Raw genomic sequence first — 22,406 nt, forward strand, 5'->3', positions numbered from 1 at the left:
GCTAAGGGCAATTCAATGGAAGACAACATTTTAAAAATACAGAAATAAAATCAAAAGCATCTCCCTGCCTTGTGGCAGCAGTCATTGAAAGGCTGTTTGTGGAACATGGCGATGTAAGGGACTGTCTGACTATGGGCTTGCCTATAAGGGTAGAGAAGAAAGGATATTTCTAAGCTGAACTGTGTAGCACTTAAGATTTAGCTATAATATTTGAAAAAAAAATAACCAACTAAAATTTCGGCTAGACTAATGGAATTCTTAAGCTACAGGCAAGACTGCCATAAACAGTTATTATCAAGATTTTCCCAGTCCCAATATGCCATCTAAAACTTTGGCTGGAGTAGTTGGTGTAAGCATAGGAAATAAACATGAAAGCCACTTATAAAATTGAATGGCCATGATTCTAGTCCATGTGATTAGTAGAACATATTAACTTTTGATAAAGCATCAGTCATCATATTTGATATTATTAGTTAAACATCACATGTGGCTATTTGCTAAAAGAAGTGGGTTGCAGACTCTGAAAATATGCGGGAAAGAACAAATTGTGGTCTACCAATGTCTTTTTATTACTATGTGATAATATTAGAAAATTGCACTTGTTTTTAGTTGATGGTTAGGGAAGATAATTTTATTTTATTAAATAAGAGAAAATTATTATTCCGAAGGAGAAGCCGGCAAGAACAAGAACTAAAAAAAAAAAAAAGTTTTGCTTACTCTCTCACTATTGCTTTACCTTGCTTTAAAGGGCTTAATATCACATTTACTTTTATTGAAATTTACCCAGTGTATTCAAGAAAGTGGGTAACCAATAAATATTGGATGAATATTTGTGAGAAAGAACGAGTGAGCCAAGAAGTAAATCTGAGAGGAATGAACGATGAGGGCAGCCAAGAGAGAAGAGGTGACAGAACAGGTAACAAACTGAGAACAAGCTGAAAAGGGAGGAAATGAATTAATGTGACTCTATTTTTCCACTGATCATAAATAATATTAAATATTTATGTCCCAGATTCCAAGTCAGCTATCATATTTTGAATACCTACTATGTATTAGGCACTGAGCTAGTCTCTCTCTTACAATATTTTGTCAGATAATGCCACACTCTCGGTTGATCACTTTCCAATTTAAAAGACATATACTTCTATGGGTTACCATGAGATCATTTAAGAGTGGGTATTTCCATATAGGATGACTTGGGGGTATTTTTAGTGCTACTCACAGGCTGCTTCACTAACAGTTCTATTGAGGTCAAGTAAGTCACTTGGATATGATTATTTCTCCAAATTGTTATTATCCCTCCCTGCTAGTCTCCCTCCCTCTAAACCTCCTTCCTTCCATCCCCTCCTTTTTGTCATTTCTCTCTCTTTTTATATTGTTTCCTATGCCTACCACCTCACAATGAGCACATTGAAAACAGATACCTAGTAGTATTAATGACATTAAATATAGTTTGCCATTTTCATGTCTTCTCTCTGGATTAGCTTTCAATGCAACAATGTCTTATTTATTCATTCACTGAAAAGTACTCGGGTGCCTATAATTTTCAAAACTCTTTCTTAGACACCATGGAAAAAAATTTAGATGATCCAGCCATGGATACTCCCCTTCAAAAGCTTAACTCAGAATCAAATTACTAGCAAACAAAATGTAAGCATCATAAGAGAGATATCTATTAATGATTTAAGCAATAATGCTAATAAATTTAATAAAATATATTCCATTATTTCATATCATTTTGATAAAATAATGAGTAAAAAAGACATTAAGAATAGTTACTATAATTTAGTATTTGCTCTATTAAGTATTTCTCCCTGTAAGCCTTACAGAAATCCTGGAATTTAGCTGTTATTCTTATTTTATAGAAGGAGAACCGAAATAGCTGTTAATATCCTTTGGACATGAAAACACTGGAATTTGGATGCAGGTTTCTGATGACAAAGCCTGTGCTCTAAAGCACTTAGAATACTCTGTAGAAGTTTGCAGAAGGGAAAATTGACTATCATGCTAAGTGGATGGGGTTGGGGGGTGGGTGGCAGGGCCTTTCAGCTGAACCTTGAAGGGCAGAGAGCAGTTGAAGAACAACACAAATTTACAAAATTTTTAAAAAGTAGTTTTCTTATCTTCACTTATAAGGAGGACATTAAATTGCATAAATAGGCAAGAAAAGGTCATAATGACATTGACAACTTGGGAAGCAAATATTTAGCACTTGGAAGGCGTAATGACTTTTGAAAACTATATGCGGTACAGATCAGAATCATTCAGGAAAATGCAGGGCCAATTTCAGAAGCCGTGCTTCTTACAGAATTTCTCTCCTCTCTCAGCAGGCATTCCTGCTCAAAGCAATTTGACTCATTCCGTTTGTTCTTCCTTTGGGATTAATGTCCTTTCAAAAGCACAAAATAATCTTTACAATTTAAGTCAAACAGGCCCATGAATTTGAAGGGACTAACGCCAATTCTCTGAGGCTGTGATCAGAGCCCCTTCTCCAGTTTCCTTTTAGGGTTATTTGTTGTTGTGTTTTCTACAAAACGTTTGGGTTTACAGTGATTAGGTCACTCCACAAACTTCTCCTGTCTAAGACATATCAATAAAGAAGAAGAGCTATGAGGGAGCTGTGTATTCTCAAGGCATTCAGTCACATTGGAATCATGAGCGAATCTCAAGTAGATTTACCAGGTCGCCACTGACTGTTGCAGAATGTCCAGGAATGAAAGTCTCCCATTTATTGAGGTACAAATGTAAGTCTCCAGTTATCTTCATAACCTGGGCAAGCTTTGACAGACAAATCTAAGGTTAGATGCCTTTCTTAGTCCTCTCACTGGATTCTAACCAAAAGACGGCTGGACACTTTGCCAAAGGTATAAGGAAACTGTCAGCATTATTCTACTATCTGTCTTCCAAAACTTACAGAGGATTTCTGTGCATCTTTTAGCCCGATTGATGACCAATAAGAATAGAGTTTCGGATGCCCTAATGTTGGGTGTTTGTGTCAGGGATAGTAAACTGTGATTAACTGGATTAGATACTGGTATGTTGTGTTAAGGAATATTCTGAGGCCGACTGGAAATGTAATTGATGAATAATATATGCCCTGAGTACTGGAAGGGGAGTGCTATAATGGATTCTTATACTTGGCTTATGGGGACAATAGAGATAATATGATTTTTACAAAGAGCAAGTACTAAAATCAATCAACCTATATATGAATAGGTTGAATTAGCTGCTACAGAGTACTTAATTTCATAGATTCCCGTTTCCACAACTAAAAAATTAAGTTATTAAGGGCTAACAGAATTACTATGAAAATTAACAACTTATGTATATATAAACTACTCGAAATTTAGAGTGGTTATTATTATTATTTTACTGGTTATCCTTATTATTTGAAATTGGGACTGCTTTAAATAATTCAGTCTATATGATCCACCATATACCAGCAGAATACAATTTCATTACCAGACTATTTTACTCTAATTGTTAAATTAAATTTTTCTCTTAGAAATTTATTTAGGCCTGTGCTTTTCTAGACTCCCAAATTCTAAGGAATAGTAAGAGCATGAGCTTCTAGTAAATTTGCAGCCAAAGAAAAATCGGATGCAATTTCTGTGGCATTCTGCATTAGTTAGTTAATTCTGGCTCAGCCTGAGTTGAGTAAAATGGATGGGAATTCGTTGTACAAGTCAAGATGTGTATGTGCCTCATGCCAAGTTCCAGATTTGTATATTTAGGCTGCAATTCACAAGAGGGTGAGAACATGATGATGTCAACCAGAAAAACCTGTGTTTTCTCATTAACCTTGGCCTCTGATCTTGTACTTCTGGTCAGTGCTGGGATTCTCATGGCCCAGGGACCCCTCCCAAAAGCCTCAGATTTAGCCTTTAATGCTCATTATCTCCACTGACATGGCTCCCAGCAATGACAAGTCCCACTGATTATTTGCCTCCTTTTCATGTGAGTTTAGCTTTAATCCTTCCATTTAACTGCCCTATTTTATGAAGTATTTTCTTTTATCATAATATAGATGTCCCTTTCGTTATGTGTTGCATTGGTGATAGCTCCTTAACCCTGATATGAGGACTTCCTTCTACGTGGGGTTATAAGCAGTTTATCTTTTTTTCTGGATTTGTAAATCCTGTATCTGCTGTCTCCTGGCCGTTTGAATGTGAAAATGTAGGTCCTTTCCTTGGAGGCAATTTCTGCTCCCATCAATTGTTCTTTAAATTTGGTGGAAATCAGGACTTGGTAGATATTTGAAAAGGAAAGAGGTATAATACAGCAAAAACAAAAACAAAACAAAACAAAAAACAAAACCAACAGCTATGGGCTTTGAAACCAGCCCTATCTGGTTTCTAATTCTACCTAGCTCTACCATTTAGTGAGTGGTTTATTTTGAGTAAGATGATCTTGCTAAACCTCCTTTTCTTCACCTGTAAAATGAAAATAAGGATATATTCATTGTTTATACAAATAATGTATGTAAAGTTATCTAGCAAAGAACCTAGACCATAATATACGCTCAAAGGGGCAGGACTCCTTATAAAAATAAAATATTGTTGTGTGGATCTTCTTGTTTGCAATCATTTAATAAGCATTTTATGTCTCTTCCATTTAAAGTAAATCCTTTTCGGGATTTCACAATTACTACAGTTCCATTAGGAACTGATTTTACATCTTCTCCAAAGACTAAATGTTTCAGAATTAAAAGAAAATATAAAGTAAGGTTTGTTTTAAGCACAACCTGCCAGAAGAAACAATCACATTGAGGCCGAGACTAAACAGAGCTCAAGTCAGCTCCACAGGGAATGTGCTTGAGGAAATTGAAATCAGAATATCTTTTTGGTATTATAGAGTTTGTAAGAATGTTCACCAAAGCAATGGAATCCAAGAACTCACAGTTCCTAAACCGTGGAAGCTAATGGATACTGCAAATGCTAGACATGCGCTAAATATAGGCCCTTAAAACAGTGACAGTGTGGTATTCACTGTTCTTAATAAATTTTATTTAATTTGATGATGGTGACAGTGACATGACAACAACAGTTAGATTTCCTAGGGAATTTGTGCCATGGTCTTTATGAAATAAAATTAGATTAAAATGTGGAAAAAATCACAATGGAACATTGAGTGAAAACATTCACAATCAAGTGAATGCTTTTAGAGAGCTATCATCATTAATTAGAATTAGTTATGTTGAATGCAAACTTAGTTTCTATTTTGTTCTTCTAAACTATGCAGGCAAAATAAAAGGGACAACTGAACAAATAATGAGTTGATACAAAAAGAATACAAATCTAATACCTATGGAAAAACACATGATTATCTGGTAGACTCAACATATGGATAATCTACAATATACTGGATTATAAACATTATAAACTTGTGGAGGCAAGGTGCTTATGACATTGCTTCTTGAATAATCCTTTGCCTTACAAATGATTGCCTCTTAGTATATACTGATTTGATTTGCTTTGGTAAAGTTTAATCGAAACTAGCTTTTTGTTTATACATTTTTTCTCTACCACCTTTTATCAAAAAAGTGGCAATCTCTGAATAAAATGTAGATATAAGAACTTACACTCTGGAAGCAGAATGTTTATTGACAAATCCTGGCTCTACCACTTACTAACTGCATGAACTTGAGCAATTGTTTTAACCTTACTATTGCTCCATTTCTTTATTCACTAGACTATTAAATGATCAAAGGAGCTATCCTACAGAGAGGACCCAGTACAGTACCCAGTGTATGGAAGTAGAAATAATATTGCTTTTATGCCACTGGAATCATGGGGAGTTGTTTACGAGATAGCATAAATTTACACCTAAAAATGAAATCCATGTTTGAGAAACTTACATAGAGGAAAAGATGTTAATAAAATGCGTAGGACTTAGTGTGTTTGGGCCATTTATTTTTCTGAAGAAAACAATAATGGGAGCTTAATTGCACTAAAAATCTTTGATAAAATGTTTCTCGCCTTTTAGCAGTGTACTCCAATAAACTCTGATAGTTTAGTCCCCTTTTCTAGTTCTTCAGAGAAGCTGCTGGTTTGTAAATGTACACCATTGTTAATTTGGACACAATAAAAAAGGGGTACAATATCTCAACAGGCTGTGATGATTCAACTTCATTTATTCATTTATTTACTCACCCATTTTTTCATCCATCCATCCATTTCTAACACAATACACAAGTCACTTAATAGATACCAGGAACCTCCTAACACATAGAAGTCAAGAAAGAATGGAACAGATATTCTTCTTAACAAACAGCTTCCTCATATAGGGAGGCAGACACAGAGTCAAGTAAGTCTAGTAATGTTGGCTAGAAGGAAGCCTGTGCAGGCCAGAGCAGGGCCCCAGGGAGTGATCTTTCTCCAGAGATGTCCAGGAAATACTGAATAGAGAAAGTCGTGCTTGAGCTGCATCCTGCACCGGGAATAGATGATTGGTTTTCTTTGCCATACTTCGATGTAGGTTTCAAGAGCAAGTTGGGTGCAAAGTAACTTAGATAACCCAAATTACATTGCTTACTATGCTTTCAGGGGTTATAATTTACATTTTATGATTCACATTTTGGGGTCTAAATTGCTAGTTGAAATGTGACATTCCAAAAGTGAGTTTTATTAGATATTCTGGATTGAATCAGTTCCTTTCTATGCCTATGAGACTTATGTACCCATACGTATAGTGTCCCACTCTACTTTTCCTTCCCAGTCAAAGTTTTCAGGATAATTATCTCCACTGGTCTCCATTATGATACCCTCACTCATTCCTCACCCTCCTCAAAAGTGGCTTCTCTTTAATGTGACCCACATAAATGACTGCCCTTAAATGGCTCATAAAGGTCACCAAAAATCTCCATGACATTAAATCTATCAGACATTACCATCTTACTTGATCCTTCTGCAGCCTGAGACAATGTTGACCATTCTTTCCTTTTCTAAACAGTCTCTCCCTTTTGCCCAGCCCCACTGGCACAGAGAAGTTCATGCAGGCAAGTCACAGTTAAGAGGTACAGATCATGAATAAACAAGACCATGTAACAAGACTTTAGCATCATTTTTTCTTTTTAAAGAGTGAGATGACCAAAGCCTAGATATCATGAGTGAAATTTCCCAGAGAGACAGATATAGTAAGGCAGGTTTAACTGCCTACATTAGCTCAGTTTAAACACTTGACCATTAATGAGACTAGATTTTGACACAATTTGTTAGCAGAAATGAAAACTTTGTGATTGTACTTCCAAGGGTTATCAGATACTAATAAACACTCATTTGCCCTAGGACTGGCTCCTTTATGCATGCTTGGTTCAAAGATGTGGTATCATTTTTATCTAAGCACACATTATTCATTAGTATTTATTTAATCATTAACTTTTTTAAAATTTAGGTTGTTCTTTGAGTATTGTCATCATTGTTCACACATGAAGACTCATAGACTGCCATGGTCATCTCTAGAAATGGACGATGATTCCTTTCTGGCATGGTCACGACAGTGTCTGGCTTCTGACAGTGACACATTCAGTTCTGAGAAAACTCTTCTCCTCAATCTAAAAAGTCGAAGGACCCAGGAGAAAGCAAGAGTTACTCTCCCATCAGCAATTCATTTTGAAACAGACTGTATCAAGCATCTTATCTGCAAATTATTTGCTGCTTGAGAACATTGCTTTGCACTGGAACTGTAATGTCCAATAGCCCCTTCTGTGAGAATGGAAGTGTTTTACATCTGCAATATGCAATACAGAAGCCTCTAGCCCCATGTGGCTATCAAACATTTGAAATGCGGCTAGTGTGACTGAGAACTGAATTTTTTTTATTTTTACTAATTTTAATTAATTTAAATTTAAAATAGTCACATGTGGCTGTCTAATGGCCACCATATTGGACATCCCAGCATGATACCTCTTTCATTAGTTATAATTGATGGTGTGAAATTAAATTTTAAGAAATTTCTCTTGAGGGAAATTTTGTGATTTTATATTCTATACCACTAGCGGTAAACTTGAGAGGAATTTTCCAGGCAAAATCTTTTGATTTCCTATAAAGCAGGCACCTGTCCTGAATTATTCACTATCTACCTGACAAAGGGGCAGCAGTACAGAGGGATATTTGGGGTTAAATATTTAAAACTCCTTGCCTGACACTCCTAACATAATTTTTCTCTATTATGTTCCGGGTATCAGAAATTGTCATCAAAGTTAGTTAAATAAGTGAGAGATCCCACTTTTCTTCTAGTGGAGACCTTGATTCAGGATATTGGCAACTGGATGATATCAGTGTTTTGATTTTGGTCATGGCATTTAATGACAGTGACCGATAAAATACTATTAGTGCTTCTTTCCTAGCTTCCTTCCAAGTGTGTTGAGGTGACTTACTGGAATATTTAAATACCACAACTGAAAATGAAAAAATAAATTGGACAAGGGGAAAACCCAGATCACTTTCATGTGATTTCTTTCATGAGAAAAGATCAAATCACTGACCATTGACATGGGCAAATGTTTTTGAATCAGTATTTCCAGAATGGAGGTCCAATTGCCCTGACTCATACTCCCATTCTCACCTCATTCCTCTCTGTGGTCAAAAGCAGGATGTATGAGACAGCAGTCACCATCCTGTGTGGATTAGGGCTGACAACTTGCCCTTATGGGATCAGACCTTGTTTCAACATTTGAGTTGACCTGCTAAGGCCAGTTCACTTTAGGTCAATGAGGAGCTTTATCCTAAGGTAGCAAGTGCTGGATCAACTTTCTGAAACCTAGTCAGTGAATCAACAATCCTAAACAGAGGAAGGGGGTGGGGGGAACAAAAGAAAAAAAAGACAAAAGAAAAACACAACGAAAGAAAAATCGTTACCAAATCATACTACATGTAAATATTATGTCAAAATATGTTTGTAGTTATATCATTCTGTTGCGAACAGAGATGGGAATTGGATGGAGCTTGGATGACTAAGGTTTAAGGAAACATGGTAAACACACTATTTGCCTAGACAAAGAGTAAAAAATCCTACCAGGGGAATTGCCCATTGTTATCCCCAACCAACAACCTTGAATATTTGAGAGGCAGACATGCCAGGGAATGTGGCAAACACATATTTATTTATCCAATTTGGCCAGTAGATGTAAAAGAATGTAAATTTGAGGGGTTTTGAAATATATTTGATATGATATTCACATCTTTCTGGATTCTTCTTCAAATATAAGGCAGTGCCAGCATGTTCCCATGCTGGGGATAAAAATCAGGGATAAATACTGAATATTCCTTTACAAGGAATGTAATCCTTCCTCCCTCCTTCCCTGCCTCCCTCCCTCCCTCCCTCCCTCCTTCCCTCCCTTCCTTCCTTATAAAAACCTTTCTTTAATAAAAATTGCTGGCTTTATCAAATTATGTCTGGGAACTAATTTGACAAAATGATTCTGTAAGGTGTTTTTTTAAATTGTTATTTTGTTTTTATCATATTGTTGTTTTAGTTCAAAAGCTATTTGTATCAGTACATTAAAAATCATTAGGGTTGCTCAGTTTCTTTCTGGTAAGATATTTTGCTTCCTAGAAGTTGACTTTTGATTTTATAAATTGGATATTATAAGAGATACCTGGCAGAATTGGGTGTTTTAAAGGAATTAAGAGGATAGGAGGCTAATCCATGCCAATTAATGAATAGATGTATTAAATTATCTACATTCTCTAGCTTTACTCCCACCCTGGCTGGCCAATTCCATTAATTACAGTACTCCATAGCCAACATTTTGGCCAAATCAAGTTTTGCTTTTTTAACTGAAGAATGATGATATTCTTAAATTTGGAAAGGTGAGCTTTATTTTTCATAAATGTTTGCAGCCTGCAGGCTGGCTATTCTGACAGGCTGGGAAGCATAGCCTCCAGGCAGAAGCCAGAAACAGACACTTCAAGGAAGGGACAAAGGGAACAGGAATTTATGCTGAAAGAGGTGGCCAAATACATGTATAATAAGCTATATAACGAGTCATGAATATTTATGAAAGTAGAAGATGTACATGCACAACTGAGCTCTGTGCCTCTCCATGGGACCTGTGTTCAAAAAATGGCGATGTTAGCATGATCCAAGGCTGAAGTCTGGAGCCCTCTGATGTCAAATAGCGTAGCAGAGGACACAAAAACCTTCACTGTGTATTCTCCCTAGACTGGCCAGAAGCACTCTGCCATCAGTAGTCTCTTATCCAGAAGGAATGCTGGTCCATTGTTTTGCGGAAACTGTAAAAGGGAGCAGCATCAGTTGTTTGGTTGAAAGGGCTAGTTTCTGGTTAGCCCATAGGGAAGAAAGGCTAATGGCTGTTAGTGAGGGAGGGGGTGTAAGTAGGTGTGTCTGATCTCCCATCCCTTCATGGCTGATACTCAGTTTTCAAGGTTTCTTTGGGTTCTCCTTGGCCAAAGTGGGTTCGTTCAGTTGGCAGGTGGGCGGGGGGATGCTTAGGATTTCATTTTATTTCTCAGCCTTTATGCCATTATTTATTTTCTACTTCTTATTAGTAGGATCAGATCTAAAGTTTTAATGCCCACTATCACATAGACCCCTGAATTCCTATAGTGAGTCCCTCTCTTGCCCCATGGACATAGCAAATTCTAACTGAAATATTTGAAAATGGATTTGAATAATTATCCATTTTTATCAAATTAGTTGCTTATTAAATACTTAGGATCTAATATTATACAAAATGCTCTATATGATTTCCTGCTATATGTGAATGTTTGGAGTTTAGTAATGTAATCATAGCTTATTATTGAAATACACATAATTAAAATATAGGTAAGTATATATTTCAATATAAATAAATGCATATATATTTTAATATAAATAAGTAGATATATTTCAATACAGATAAGTTGATGATGAAGGGAAAAGATACTAAAGATACTATAGAAATTATCCTGTCAGGAAATTAGATGTTTCTGCTGTTTTCTATAAATATATACATATTTTAATGATGCACAAAATTCTCCACTGGCATGAATATTTAACAGTGGCAATCCCTGATCATTTTGAACTTCAGTTTTGTCACCTGGGGAAATGAAAGATTAAATAGTAGATGAAGGTTAAGGTTAAGATGGAGTTGTCAGGCAGGATATCTATGACTGACGAACACTGAATGGAACGAGTGCAGAAGTTCAAGGTTAAAAGTGTTGTATTATGGAAAGAACACCACCTCACTCTCATGGAGTATTTCCATATATTAATTTACAAAGTACTCTCTTATTGTGATCATTCTTCTGAGGCAGTCAAGATAAGCAAAGAGAAAAAAATGAAGGTAGCTTTAAAATTACCTTGACTGACTGCTTTCAGAAAGCCTCAGTAGCTGCTTTGGAAGTTCTTTGGTTCATTAAAAAATATATTTCTCATGTGGTGAGCACCAATTGGTCAGGAACTGTGTTAGGGCACTTTATATATATTATCTAATACAATAAGTTTCAACTGACAACCACTGGTTTAGAGTTCCTATTTATCTGTATGAGTTATCAAAACAAACATGTCTAAATTTACATATTAATTTGCTTTTCAAAAATGCAAACTTCTGAAATGAATGTATCTTACTTTCTCAGTCTCTATTAACAAATACTTAGGAATTAGTTACTCTGTTTTTTTTTTTTTCAAATTCACAAGTTAGTACTTTTGTGAATATGCAGCTCTTATAAATTGACCAAAGCAATGTTTATTATGTTTATTCTGTAGTTCACTATTTGCAACTTAAATTCTAAACATATACTAACGAAAACATCAAAAGAGGAGGGAGAAGAATTTTGTGAACATTAATGATCACTTAATTTACCTTAATTATTCAATACCTTATTCAGTATTAATTACTATTCTTGTACTAATAAACGTTTTTGTCATTTGTCGACTTTAATGTCATATAACAAATTTTGGTATAGAGAGATAGTAACTTCTCTGAAATCAGACTAATTTGTTAAAACTGTGTAATAAAATAGCATAGGCTATGAAATATGTGGTACTAGATATAGACAGAGTTTGTATATTTTTCTGACCCTAATCCATTGAGGCTTTAAAAGACCTGCCTCAAATTAAGAATATTAATATTTCCAGAAGTGTGACATTCCAATGAATAAAAAGTGACATTATTGGTAAACATTAATGACAAAACTTCCTCACCTATAGAAATGTCTACAAATTTATTATATATTTTCATGTTTATAGTTATCAAGGTAATTTTATGATAAGTAAAATAATAAACGTGTATTCATATCTTAAATGTAATCATTTCTATTTAAATATGGGGAAATGAAATAGCTATTTTCTCAAAGAGAGTATTTTAGTTTGCTTTACAGATGAAACATATTATATGTGCCAGTTTTGATTTTGCACTATTTGCAAACAGTATTCTTGTTACTGAGCAAGTACAGATTGGTACAAGTAAAATATTTTAGGACGAATCCAGATTTCAAAAGCAGAAATGTTAGTCACAGATAATTTTGAAGAGGTAGCTTCAATTTCGTGCCTCAATATCAGTGCTATAGGTTTGGAGGCAAGCTTCTATTTTAGAATAAAGCAATTTTATATTTTACTTAAACACCTGAATTGCTGTATCCTGGTGTCACAGATCAAGTTATTCCTAAAGTGAGCTCTGAGACTTTACTGGGGAGTGCTCATGGAAACATCATTTGTGAGAAGTGAGGGATACAGGATTGGGAAGAGGAAGGAGCTGGACTGTGATGTAGTCACAGCAGAGGCCTCAGCCTACCCTAGATGCCATTAGCAACTTTGGAGGTAAAATAGAGCTTCAGAGTTTTCCTGCTTTGAGACAAGTGGGCAAAGCCAGTAGACTCCTGCATGAATCAGTGATTGCTTGAGGCTATCAAATCCTCCACTTAGGAGGGTCACCTTAGGTGAGGCAGCTCCCTTTGGCCCAGGGCAATTTGTAAAGAGGCTCTTGGGCTAGGGACATCAGCCACCAGCACTCCAAGCAACTGAGAGGAGTGCCTTGGTGCTGAAAGGGGCTCTGGGAATCAGACCCACAGCAACCCCTACACCTGTATTTGCATAGCAAATAGTCTAAAAATATGTAGCCACATGTCCTCTGCTTTCCTACAATCTTATACATTGCTCCTTTCTAACAGGTGAGAAGAGATGAGCTTAAATATTTTTTTGAACTTTCTAAGGTTTTTATGACTCTTCTTTGATGTTTTTTTTTTAATCCCCTAGGAAGGAAACTCTAGTTGCAACACTGAGAGAGGACCTTGAACTGTTTATACAAGTATAAGTGAAATAGATATCCTAAAAGAGAGAATGGGAAATTAAATTTACCTGATAATTGAACGGACATATTTTTATTATTTATGTCTCTCATTGTGCTAGATAAAAAATCAGCTCGAGCTATTCCTTCACTTCTTTGGATACCCTAAACCAGAGGAGGACTTAAAATGAAACAATTGTAGAATATTTTCTTGCTAAATTGCATCCTTGTTATTATAAGCATGGAATTTTCTGCGGAAGCAAGATAAACAACTGAAGAGTTTATCAACGTTTTTTTTTTCTCTACATGATGTTATGTTGTTAACCCTTACCTAATTTCTGAAATCTTAGAATCAAACCAAGTGAATGTAAATGAATATCCTTTGCAAAGAATGATGTGTGACACAAATGAAAGTAATTTAGGGCTGGGCATGGTGGCTCACACCTGTAATCCCAGCACTTTGGGAGGCCGCGGTGGGTGGACTGCTTGAGCTCAGGAGTTTGAGACCAGCCTGGCCAACATGGCAAAAACCCATCTCTACTAAAAATACAAAAACTAGGTGGGCATGGTGGCATGCTCCTGTAGTCCCAGCTATTCGGGAGGCTGAGATGAGAGGATCAGCTAGGCCCAGGAGGTTGAGGCTGCAGTGAGCCATAATGGTGCCACAGCACTCCAGCCTGGGCAATAGAGTGAGATCCTGTCTCAAAAACAACAACAACAAAAATAAAAGTAATTTAAAATTGCTTCTTAAATTTCACCACATCACTGATTTCAACCAAAGCTTACTTTACTTCTGAGTTTTTGTTTTTGAAACAGTGTCTTGCTCTGTCACCCAGGCTGAAGTACAGTGGTGCGATCTCGGCTCACTGCAACCTCTGCCTCCTGGGTTCAAGTGATTCTTCTGCCTCAGCCTCCGAAGTAGCTGGGATTACAGGTGTGCACCCCACATTTGGCTAATTTTTGTATTTTTAGTAAAGATCGAGTTTCTCCATGTTAGCCAGGCTGGTCTCAAACTCCTGACCTCAAGTGATCCATCCGCCTTGACCTCCCAAAGTGCTGGGATTACAGGCATGAGCCACCACACCCGAACTTACTTCTGAGTTTTTTAAAGATGCACCATCTAAAAAGTTATTTTGGGTTTTAAACTTTTTATTAAAAGAGAAACGTTTAACAACACTAAACTCATGATAGGTCTATCACCAAAGTTTTGCGCATGCCCTCTCTAAAAATGGTTACACACTCACACTCAATACACTACCAAGTGGACAATAAACTAAGTTTATAGTGTGCTCTGGTGAATGTAGACTTGTTATATTTCGTTGTTATCTCTATTTGTTTTGACATCTGCCCTTTATTTAGTGCCTTGTGCTACTTTGCAAATTAGTTTACTGATTATAGACTTCAGTTATTGACTTTGCTATTGTTGGCCGTGCTATTATTATTTCAAGGAAGAAGGTAAGACAGTGGGGGGAAAATACAGTTTTTCTTAATTTGGCTCCAGCTGATTTTATACCTGGGAGCAGGAGAGCTGATGGTTCTTGTGTATGGTTAATTAAATCCTGTGCTGATGGCTTCTGTTACAGGTACTAAGTCATCTAGCTTGTTAGCAGATCCTCTGTGGCCCCATAGGGTTGGATTTATCATTGGGGAATCATTTTCAGAATGTTAATTTTGTGCTCAGGTAACTGATTGAGGGCAAGATGATGTTCTGTGTGCAGTTGGCCAGAGAGTTTGTTGTGAAATTTGTAAAGGCAATTTATACGAGGAGACTGACTCTACCTTGTTTTTAAAAATGAGATGGCAGGCAAGTGGCACAAGCATGTCTCCTAGAATTCTTTACTGTTAGACAGAAAAATAGCCCATTGCATTTTGTTTTCCTAATGCTTGTTGGATTCTTACCAGCAGGTTTTTACAGTCTGTTGCTTGCCTCTCAGATTAGAAGAATGCTGGCATATTTTAACAGTTCCCTAGGATTCAAACAGCCTTTAATTAACAGCAAATTGATGTTCTGGAATGTTACCAAAATATGGGAGACTGAACACTAAAGATGGGTTTCCATCCTTCCAGCTCCTGAGTGTGGTGGAGTCCTGTAACAGGGGGCAAAGGTATGTGCTCTCTTGCAAAAGGCTGGCTACTTACTGGCATGCAAAGGGGATGTCTTTGTTGGCATAATATTCCCACTGCCTGCTCAACAGTGGCCATCTAAATTCCACCTACTCCTGACTGGGAGGAAGGCAGGGAGTTGTTGAATAATCAGAGCTGTAGGGGTGCTGAACAGTTCAGACATCGTAGCACTGGTTTTGCTGGTTTTTAATCCTCCCGTTGCTAGAGCAGTAAGGTACAGCTGCCTGAGTTTGAGGTTAAATTTCTTGTATGTGCCAGGTTCATGTCATCGTGCTGCCAGAGTTTTGGATGTGGTAGCAAAGAGCAGTTCTGTAAAATAATCACTCAGACTTAATGCATATTGCGAGTGCTTTAGTTTTCAAAGAGGGATGGGCACATGATGAAGGGGTCTTCCCTTTGAATTCAGAGATCTTGGTTGCAAATTTGTGACTGACCCAATCTGGAGCTCTAGGCAGGAAAATAAAGACAGGTTGGGGCATTTGAAATGTTGATGTTACTTACATAACCAGATAGTTATAATCAAAGGAAAACGGAGCAGTTCAACTAGCTCGCTCTGCCTAATGGCAAATTTGCTCATTGGCCAGTTCCCAGTTGAGGTCAATAGAGTCCATGTCTTGTTTTTTCCAGTGACCCACAAAGCTGGCCTTTTTGTCTCAAAAGCAACTTTGGTGTTTTTTTCCATGGTGGTGTCCCTGATTGCTCCCTTTGCTCTGGTCTTCACAGGTGGTACATGCCAGAGTCCTGCTCTCCCGGCCCTTGTCCGTCCACCAGCCCCTCCTCTGCAACCATCGCTGGATATTAAACCATTTCTTCCTTTTCCTCTTGACACTGCAGCTGCAGTCAACCTGTTCCCCAATTTCAATGCGGTAAGTACCTGCCGAATTTGTCTTTGCCTGAGTGGAAGGTATTGGAAAACCTTAAAGGCCAGGGTTGATTTGGTCACTGCCTCCATTTTGCTATATTGTTCATTGCATGGTTTGTCTAGAAGCCATAATGAAGTTAGTTGTTTGCCTGGTTAGGAAAAATCCCCAGAACCAGGGTCCTTCAAGGAAAATGAGAAGAGATTCGATCCGATTGGGTTGATCATGACTTGATGTCTCCCCTCTAGTGTCTTCTGGGCAAGTGCAACAAATCTATAGCTTTGTAGGCATACATCCAAACTGAAACAATGTATTTATTAGAGAGAACATTAGAATTTCAGTACATATTTTAAAAATTAAAAATGTGTTTCTTCTATCTGCTTTAATTTCCAAATCTGTTACGTTTCTCTAACTTAATAAATAGGACCTTGACAATGACAGCAGTGATTATGTTTCAGGTATACAGCACTTTCTTCCCACCATTAACTTAAAACAACTCAGGGTTCTGGTAGCAAGAGTTTTAGTGTGTGTTATTGTTGCCCAAGTTAACTCTCATATTTCTTTGTTTCTTTGGGCTTTGTCAATAGCCTCTCAGCACAGGTTCAATTACTTTCTTACCTCTATTTTCACTTTTAAGACATCTTTTTGTAAGTTGGCAGATGCATCATTTTCATCATCATGTGTTTCTTTTTCTGCAATCAGAGTATTCTTAGGATGAAAATTGAAATAAGGGTTGAAAAGGTTAGAAACAAGTAAGTGACATTTTTTTTTGAATATTATCTATTCAGCCTTCAGATAACAACAGTGGTTGTTATAAGGCAAGTCTGAGCTTGTCAATGACAGGACATGTCAGTGCAACCAGAGCAGGAAGGATTAAGATGAGAGGTCACTAAATGTCCAGTGATCTAAATAATACAGCTTTCTCATTGCAATATCTTGTCCCATGATGGATTTAAAAATATATATATTTGGCTCACAATTAAATAATTCTTTAGGAGACAGCAGTGGGTCTTATTTTCTTTAACAGTACTTTGTCACATGGACTTTGGACATGTCAATGAGTCAGTACAGTTATATGCTAGTCCTTGCTAAAAGGCAAGGGAGAATCAAAATGACCCCTTTGCTTTTTGTAGGGAGAGGAATTTTCCAAACCTTGTTTTGAAATTGATATTTCATAAATAAAGCAACATAAAGATCTCCTTTACAAAATACAGGTTTCTAATTCTAGGTGTTTCATTAGAGTAGAGGAAACCGGCTCCGCATCAAATTCCCTTATTCCTAAATGACTACACTGAAGTCCTCTGGGTTCCCTTTCCCTGATTTCTTGCCTGCTCTTCTGTTAAGTGGTTTCCTGGCACAGCCTTGTGTCCCAGACACCCAGGGGATTAACCATCAAGGTGCTTTCTCTGGCCTCTGAGACCACTTGGCATCCCATCCCATGTCAGCTTAAGAGCATTTTAGGTAAAATTCCTGGAAGGCCATAAAAGGCTGGATTTAAAACTTTTGATTTGCCTCTTGGGAAATATTAATAACAAAGTGATTAATTTGATTGACAATGAATATCATTTAACATAAAACAAAGATGAGTGATGTGTTGAGCTACATGACCCTGAGCAAATCTCTTTATCTTCTTTGCTGCTGTTCCCTCATCTTTAAAATAAAAGGTGTGGACCTGATAGTCTCTTCATTGGGAGGTTATACCATTCAGAAATTTGTAGGTTTTTTTCGTGGGCAAAGGCAGCATTGTGTGGTGGTCAAGCTGAACTCTGTAGCTACACTGACTAAGTTCAAATTTCAGAACTGCCTCTTACCACAGATATGACCTTGAATGGGTCCCAAGACTCCCATGGGCCATCATGTCTTCATCCATATAATGGGACTAATAATATAATATGCCTCATCGGTCTGTGGTAAGGGTTGTATGGGTTAAATCATTTAGAATGGGGCTTGGTGTATAACAAGCACTATCTGAGTGATAAGCAGCATGCTCATAAGTAGCTTGTAAACCCTTCTGATTCTGAATTGACAGTTCCTTGGCTAACTGATTGCAAAAGTTTGACTCGATTCTTTTTCCTCTATCACGGATTTGAACTTGTGTTGATGTTTATTCTACTTAAACCAAGAGGCCCTCTGTTGCTCCAACTATTGCTTTTTCCTTGGTTATTCCCTTCCAGTGCTGGTCAAGATATAGCCAGACAAGGATGAAGTCATTCTTTGCTTCCAACTGAAGTGAATTGTTGGAAAGCCCATACTAAGGTAGCTTTTGACTGAGAATTAGGGCATAGAACATCTCCTTCAGTAACAGTCTGAGTTCTTGATTTTGTAGCAGATGTGAATCACAATCCAAAAATTCGGTATGTATAAAACATAATTTTTACGGCCATAAATTGACTTTATTTCTCATTCAAGAGAGCCCATTTCATCAGGCTGGAGGGAAATCCACTCTTTGTTTCAGGATATGCTAAGGTTTTGGACTCTATAATTATCTAACAGGTTACAAGGCTTTGGTGGGAGACTTCCTCTGATTATCAAGTTATTTATCCACATAGGCATTCATCAGATGGTCAGCACCTGGCTAACATGGCCCTTTAGGCACCTGCCTCTCAGCTTGTTCTGTGCCATGCTTAGACACACAAACTTTGCAAGTCTGTCAGCAGTCCTTCCTACCTAGATCCACAACACAGCTATCCCTTCTTTGACGATAAGTGATGAACTCTGCCACCCAACAACTTTTACCCATATGACCTTTATAAAGCAAAGTCCATGATGATCAGAGACTGTCTGCCTGGTGATCAGAGACTATATTCTTCCCCTGAGGATATGAATATGCAGTCATCTCTCTATTTGGGATAGAGTTGGCAGAAACATAAAGGAAAACTTTTTAAATGTATGCTTATAAAATGTATAAAAATATAAGTGGATATCTCTGATTATTATCTTCCACAAGAGCATAAACCATGAGGTTTGGGTGTGAATCAGCAAGAATAATGAAATGTCTATAAAACTAAGCACAGTTAGGAGGGAAAGGAAACAGATGTAGAATCAGAACTGAGTTATGGGTATAAAAGAAGACATTCAATGAGACTATCAGGATCCCTTAGTCTCCTCAAAGACAACTTTTAACGAATCACAACAGAAGCTATTCCCTAGAAATGTATCCCTTGATGTTCTAACAGCTTTCACACAAAAGAAAGCTTTCCTGGAATTCCTCACGTGTTTCCCACCCTGCCCTTTAATCTCTTAAGACATTAGAGTTTCAGTGCTTAAAAATATTCTGATCCCAGTGATCCAGTTCTGAATTTATATTTCTTGAAACAGTCACGGGAGTAGATAGATGATGTTTAGGAAAGAAATATTAGAAAGGGTCTTGAGCTTAGTTCATTCAGACAACTGCTAGTTATTCAGCAATTATTCAGCTAATTGTCTGGCATCATTATGTGCCAGAAACAGGGATAACAGATTATGTTATGACCTCTGCCATGAAAACAATTCAGTTTGTAAAGGTGAAGTTGACAAATAAGGAAATTTTTGTTAATAAAGTATGTTTATACGGAAAGATGTACAGCATACAATGTTAGCTTGAGTACAGGAGTGAATGGCTATATGGTTGTCTTAGTGAGGGCTGGGTGAAAAAAATAGAAACTATTCTAGGCATTTGAACAGGAAATAATTTAATATAAGGATTTAGGTGCATACAAAACCTTTGGGAGTATTCGACAAACAGGTCAGAGAAGACTTGCTGGCTCTCGTTTTTTTCTGTTCACTTTCATGGAGTCATGGAGTTGCAGACACAGGACACTCAGTAATCCCAGTTATTTCCATCCAAATTCTGTGAAATACTTCTCTTTAGTGGCATCGAATACACATCTAAGATACCTGTGGCCATATAAGCCTCAGGCTTCCAGTCTTTGGGATGTAAAGCAGGGGTGGCCCTGGTGCTGAGATGCTACTGATAGAATGGAAAGCACTACGTAGAATCAGAAAAGCTGAATGTCTCTGTTACTGTGGACAAAGGCTAAATCTATCAGAGCCCCAGTGTCCTGTACAATAAAATAAAGAAATAATTTAAAAACCCAGATGCTTAGGTTTGTTATCAGAGATATAGCTGGCTTTTAAAATGCTAGAGATTGAAGGAGAATGGCTTGGGCCAGACTTTGGGATGTTGTTCAGAATGGAAGGTAATCATGAAAAAATGGCCACATTTTATGACAGTTTTCTCTTGGGGTCTCACCATTTCCCTTTTATTCTTTATTTTTCTAACATATTTTCTTCATATTCTGACTCATAGTTGTGACAATAATAAACTTTTAGAATGTCGTTGAAAAAGTACTACGTTTGGAGAATGTGTTCATGAGGACTGACTGAGCATGATTCCATGCCCCCATTCCTATGGCTGTATATCTAGTTGGTATAAAGATTAAATGAGGAAAACTGACTTTCTGTGCCTGCAGATGCCAGATACTCAGTAAATATTTAGTTATTCTGCCTTCTAGGAGATGCACAAGGAAGAGTGAGGAGGTCACATAGAAAGTAAAGAGGCAGAATAAAAGAGCAATAAAAGAGGATAACTATTTTGCTTTAGCTAGCTTTGGCTGATGGTTCTTTAACATTAAAAAATGTAAATTAGCATAGAAAATTTGACACTGTGCTGCTCCTCTGTATAACATGATTTTATCATGAAAGCAAGGGGAAAGAACAAAGAGAAGAGTGGGGAGAGAGGGAGATAAAGAGAGAAAGACAGAGAGAGAGAGAGAGAGAGAGAGAGAGAGAGAGATCAAGTCCTAGCAGCTGACTCCACTCTGGCTCTTCCTAGTTCTACAAAGGACCAACTGCTAAAAACTTGAGTATACTGTGAGGTCGGGTTTTGATCAACAAGTTGAGGAGTTTTATCCATTGGAGGACAGAAAAGTGAAATTTATATGATTTATAGCAGTGCTTCTCCTATGAAATCACAGGTAATCATGTTAAAAGAGCAGATTCTGAGTCAAAAGTTCTGAGGAGGGGCCTGAGATTTTGAACATATGTAGGCGGAGGGAGGGGAAGGCAGGAGAAAGATGAAATACATTAAACAATTTTTACACTCCCAAACAGTGGGGTTTTAAAAAATTTATTCAACAGATATTTATTGAATACCTACTATGTGCTAGGCCCTAAGGATTCAGTAGTGAAACTAACAAACTAAGTTCCTACAATTATGGAACTTACCTTCTGGTGTTTGTGTGGTGGGGTGTTGGGAAGAGGACGGATGGGGGAAATTTGAATTATCTATAGGTACAGCTGGATCTCAAGAATGATCCTTCTGTGGTTGTATTTTAGCTTCCAGAAATGCCATGAGCCTTCCTTGTATGACATTGTTCAGGACTCTGGTTACAGCAGCCATTTATTGAATGCTTACTACATGCCAGATATCACTTGCATTTCAACTGATTAAAAGCCAACATTTTTCTATGAAATTTTAAAAGTTTTTGTGTGTGTCATGATCTCAAAAACGTTGCTGAGGAAAATACATAAATACGTATTTCATGGCCGGGCACGGTGGCTCACGCCTGTAATCCCAGCACTTTGGGAGGCCGAGGCGGGTGGATCACGAGGTCAGGAGTTTGAGACAAGACTGGCCAACATGGTGAGACCCCATTTCTACTAAAAATACAAAAAGTAGCCGGGCTTGGTGGCCCATACTTGTAATCCCAGCTACTCGGGAGGCTAAGACAGGAGAATCACTTGAGCCTGGGAGGCTGAGGTTGCAGTGAGCCGAGATGGCGCCATTGCACTCCAGCCTGGGCAACAACAGTCAGACTCCGTCTCAAAAAAAAAAAAAAAAGTATTTCATTTATTAATTCATTCAATGATTTCTTCCTTTTACAAACTTTTGAGTCCTACTCAGTAATTCTGTATATTGAAAAATGTGACTACTTAAAATAACTGCATTTAAAAGCACCTGTTAAAACCATAACATTAACAAATATAATGAAGAGTATGAGGAGGGAGAAGAGGTAATTTTTTACTGATTCACTTACTGGGCATTTATTAAGCACTGATAATGTGTCTGACTATAGTAGACACTAGACACTAGAATTACGATGGCAACAATAACAGCACTGAGAAAGATTAAAGGAGAAGAAGCAGGACAGTGAGGAGGAGGATAAAAAGAAGAGGGAGGAGGAAAAGCAGAAGGAGGAAGAATGGTGGTTTTA

The 22,406-nt window shown here is 37.3% G+C and overlaps 1 protein-coding gene across 14 annotated transcripts in view; it reads left to right on the top strand.

Moving 5' to 3' along the window:
- The window catches only part of LOC105488914 (zinc finger protein 385D), a 988,258-nt gene that overhangs the window by 720,036 nt on the left and 245,816 nt on the right, over window positions 1-22,406 (top strand). For 13 of the 14 annotated variants that reach the window (XM_071090832.1, XM_011753417.2, XM_011753418.2 and 10 more), the window contains one exon: window positions 16,076-16,218. In XM_071090832.1, coding sequence (XP_070946933.1) covers window positions 16,076-16,218 — 143 coding nt within the window. Of the gene's footprint in view, window positions 1-14,138; window positions 14,163-16,075; window positions 16,219-22,406 lie in introns of those variants that run through there. The other variant, XM_071090840.1, reaches the window with a different exon arrangement.

The sequence above is a fragment of the Macaca nemestrina genome, chromosome 2, assembly GCF_043159975.1.
Source record: "Macaca nemestrina isolate mMacNem1 chromosome 2, mMacNem.hap1, whole genome shotgun sequence".
Lineage (NCBI taxonomy): Eukaryota > Metazoa > Chordata > Mammalia > Primates > Cercopithecidae > Macaca > Macaca nemestrina.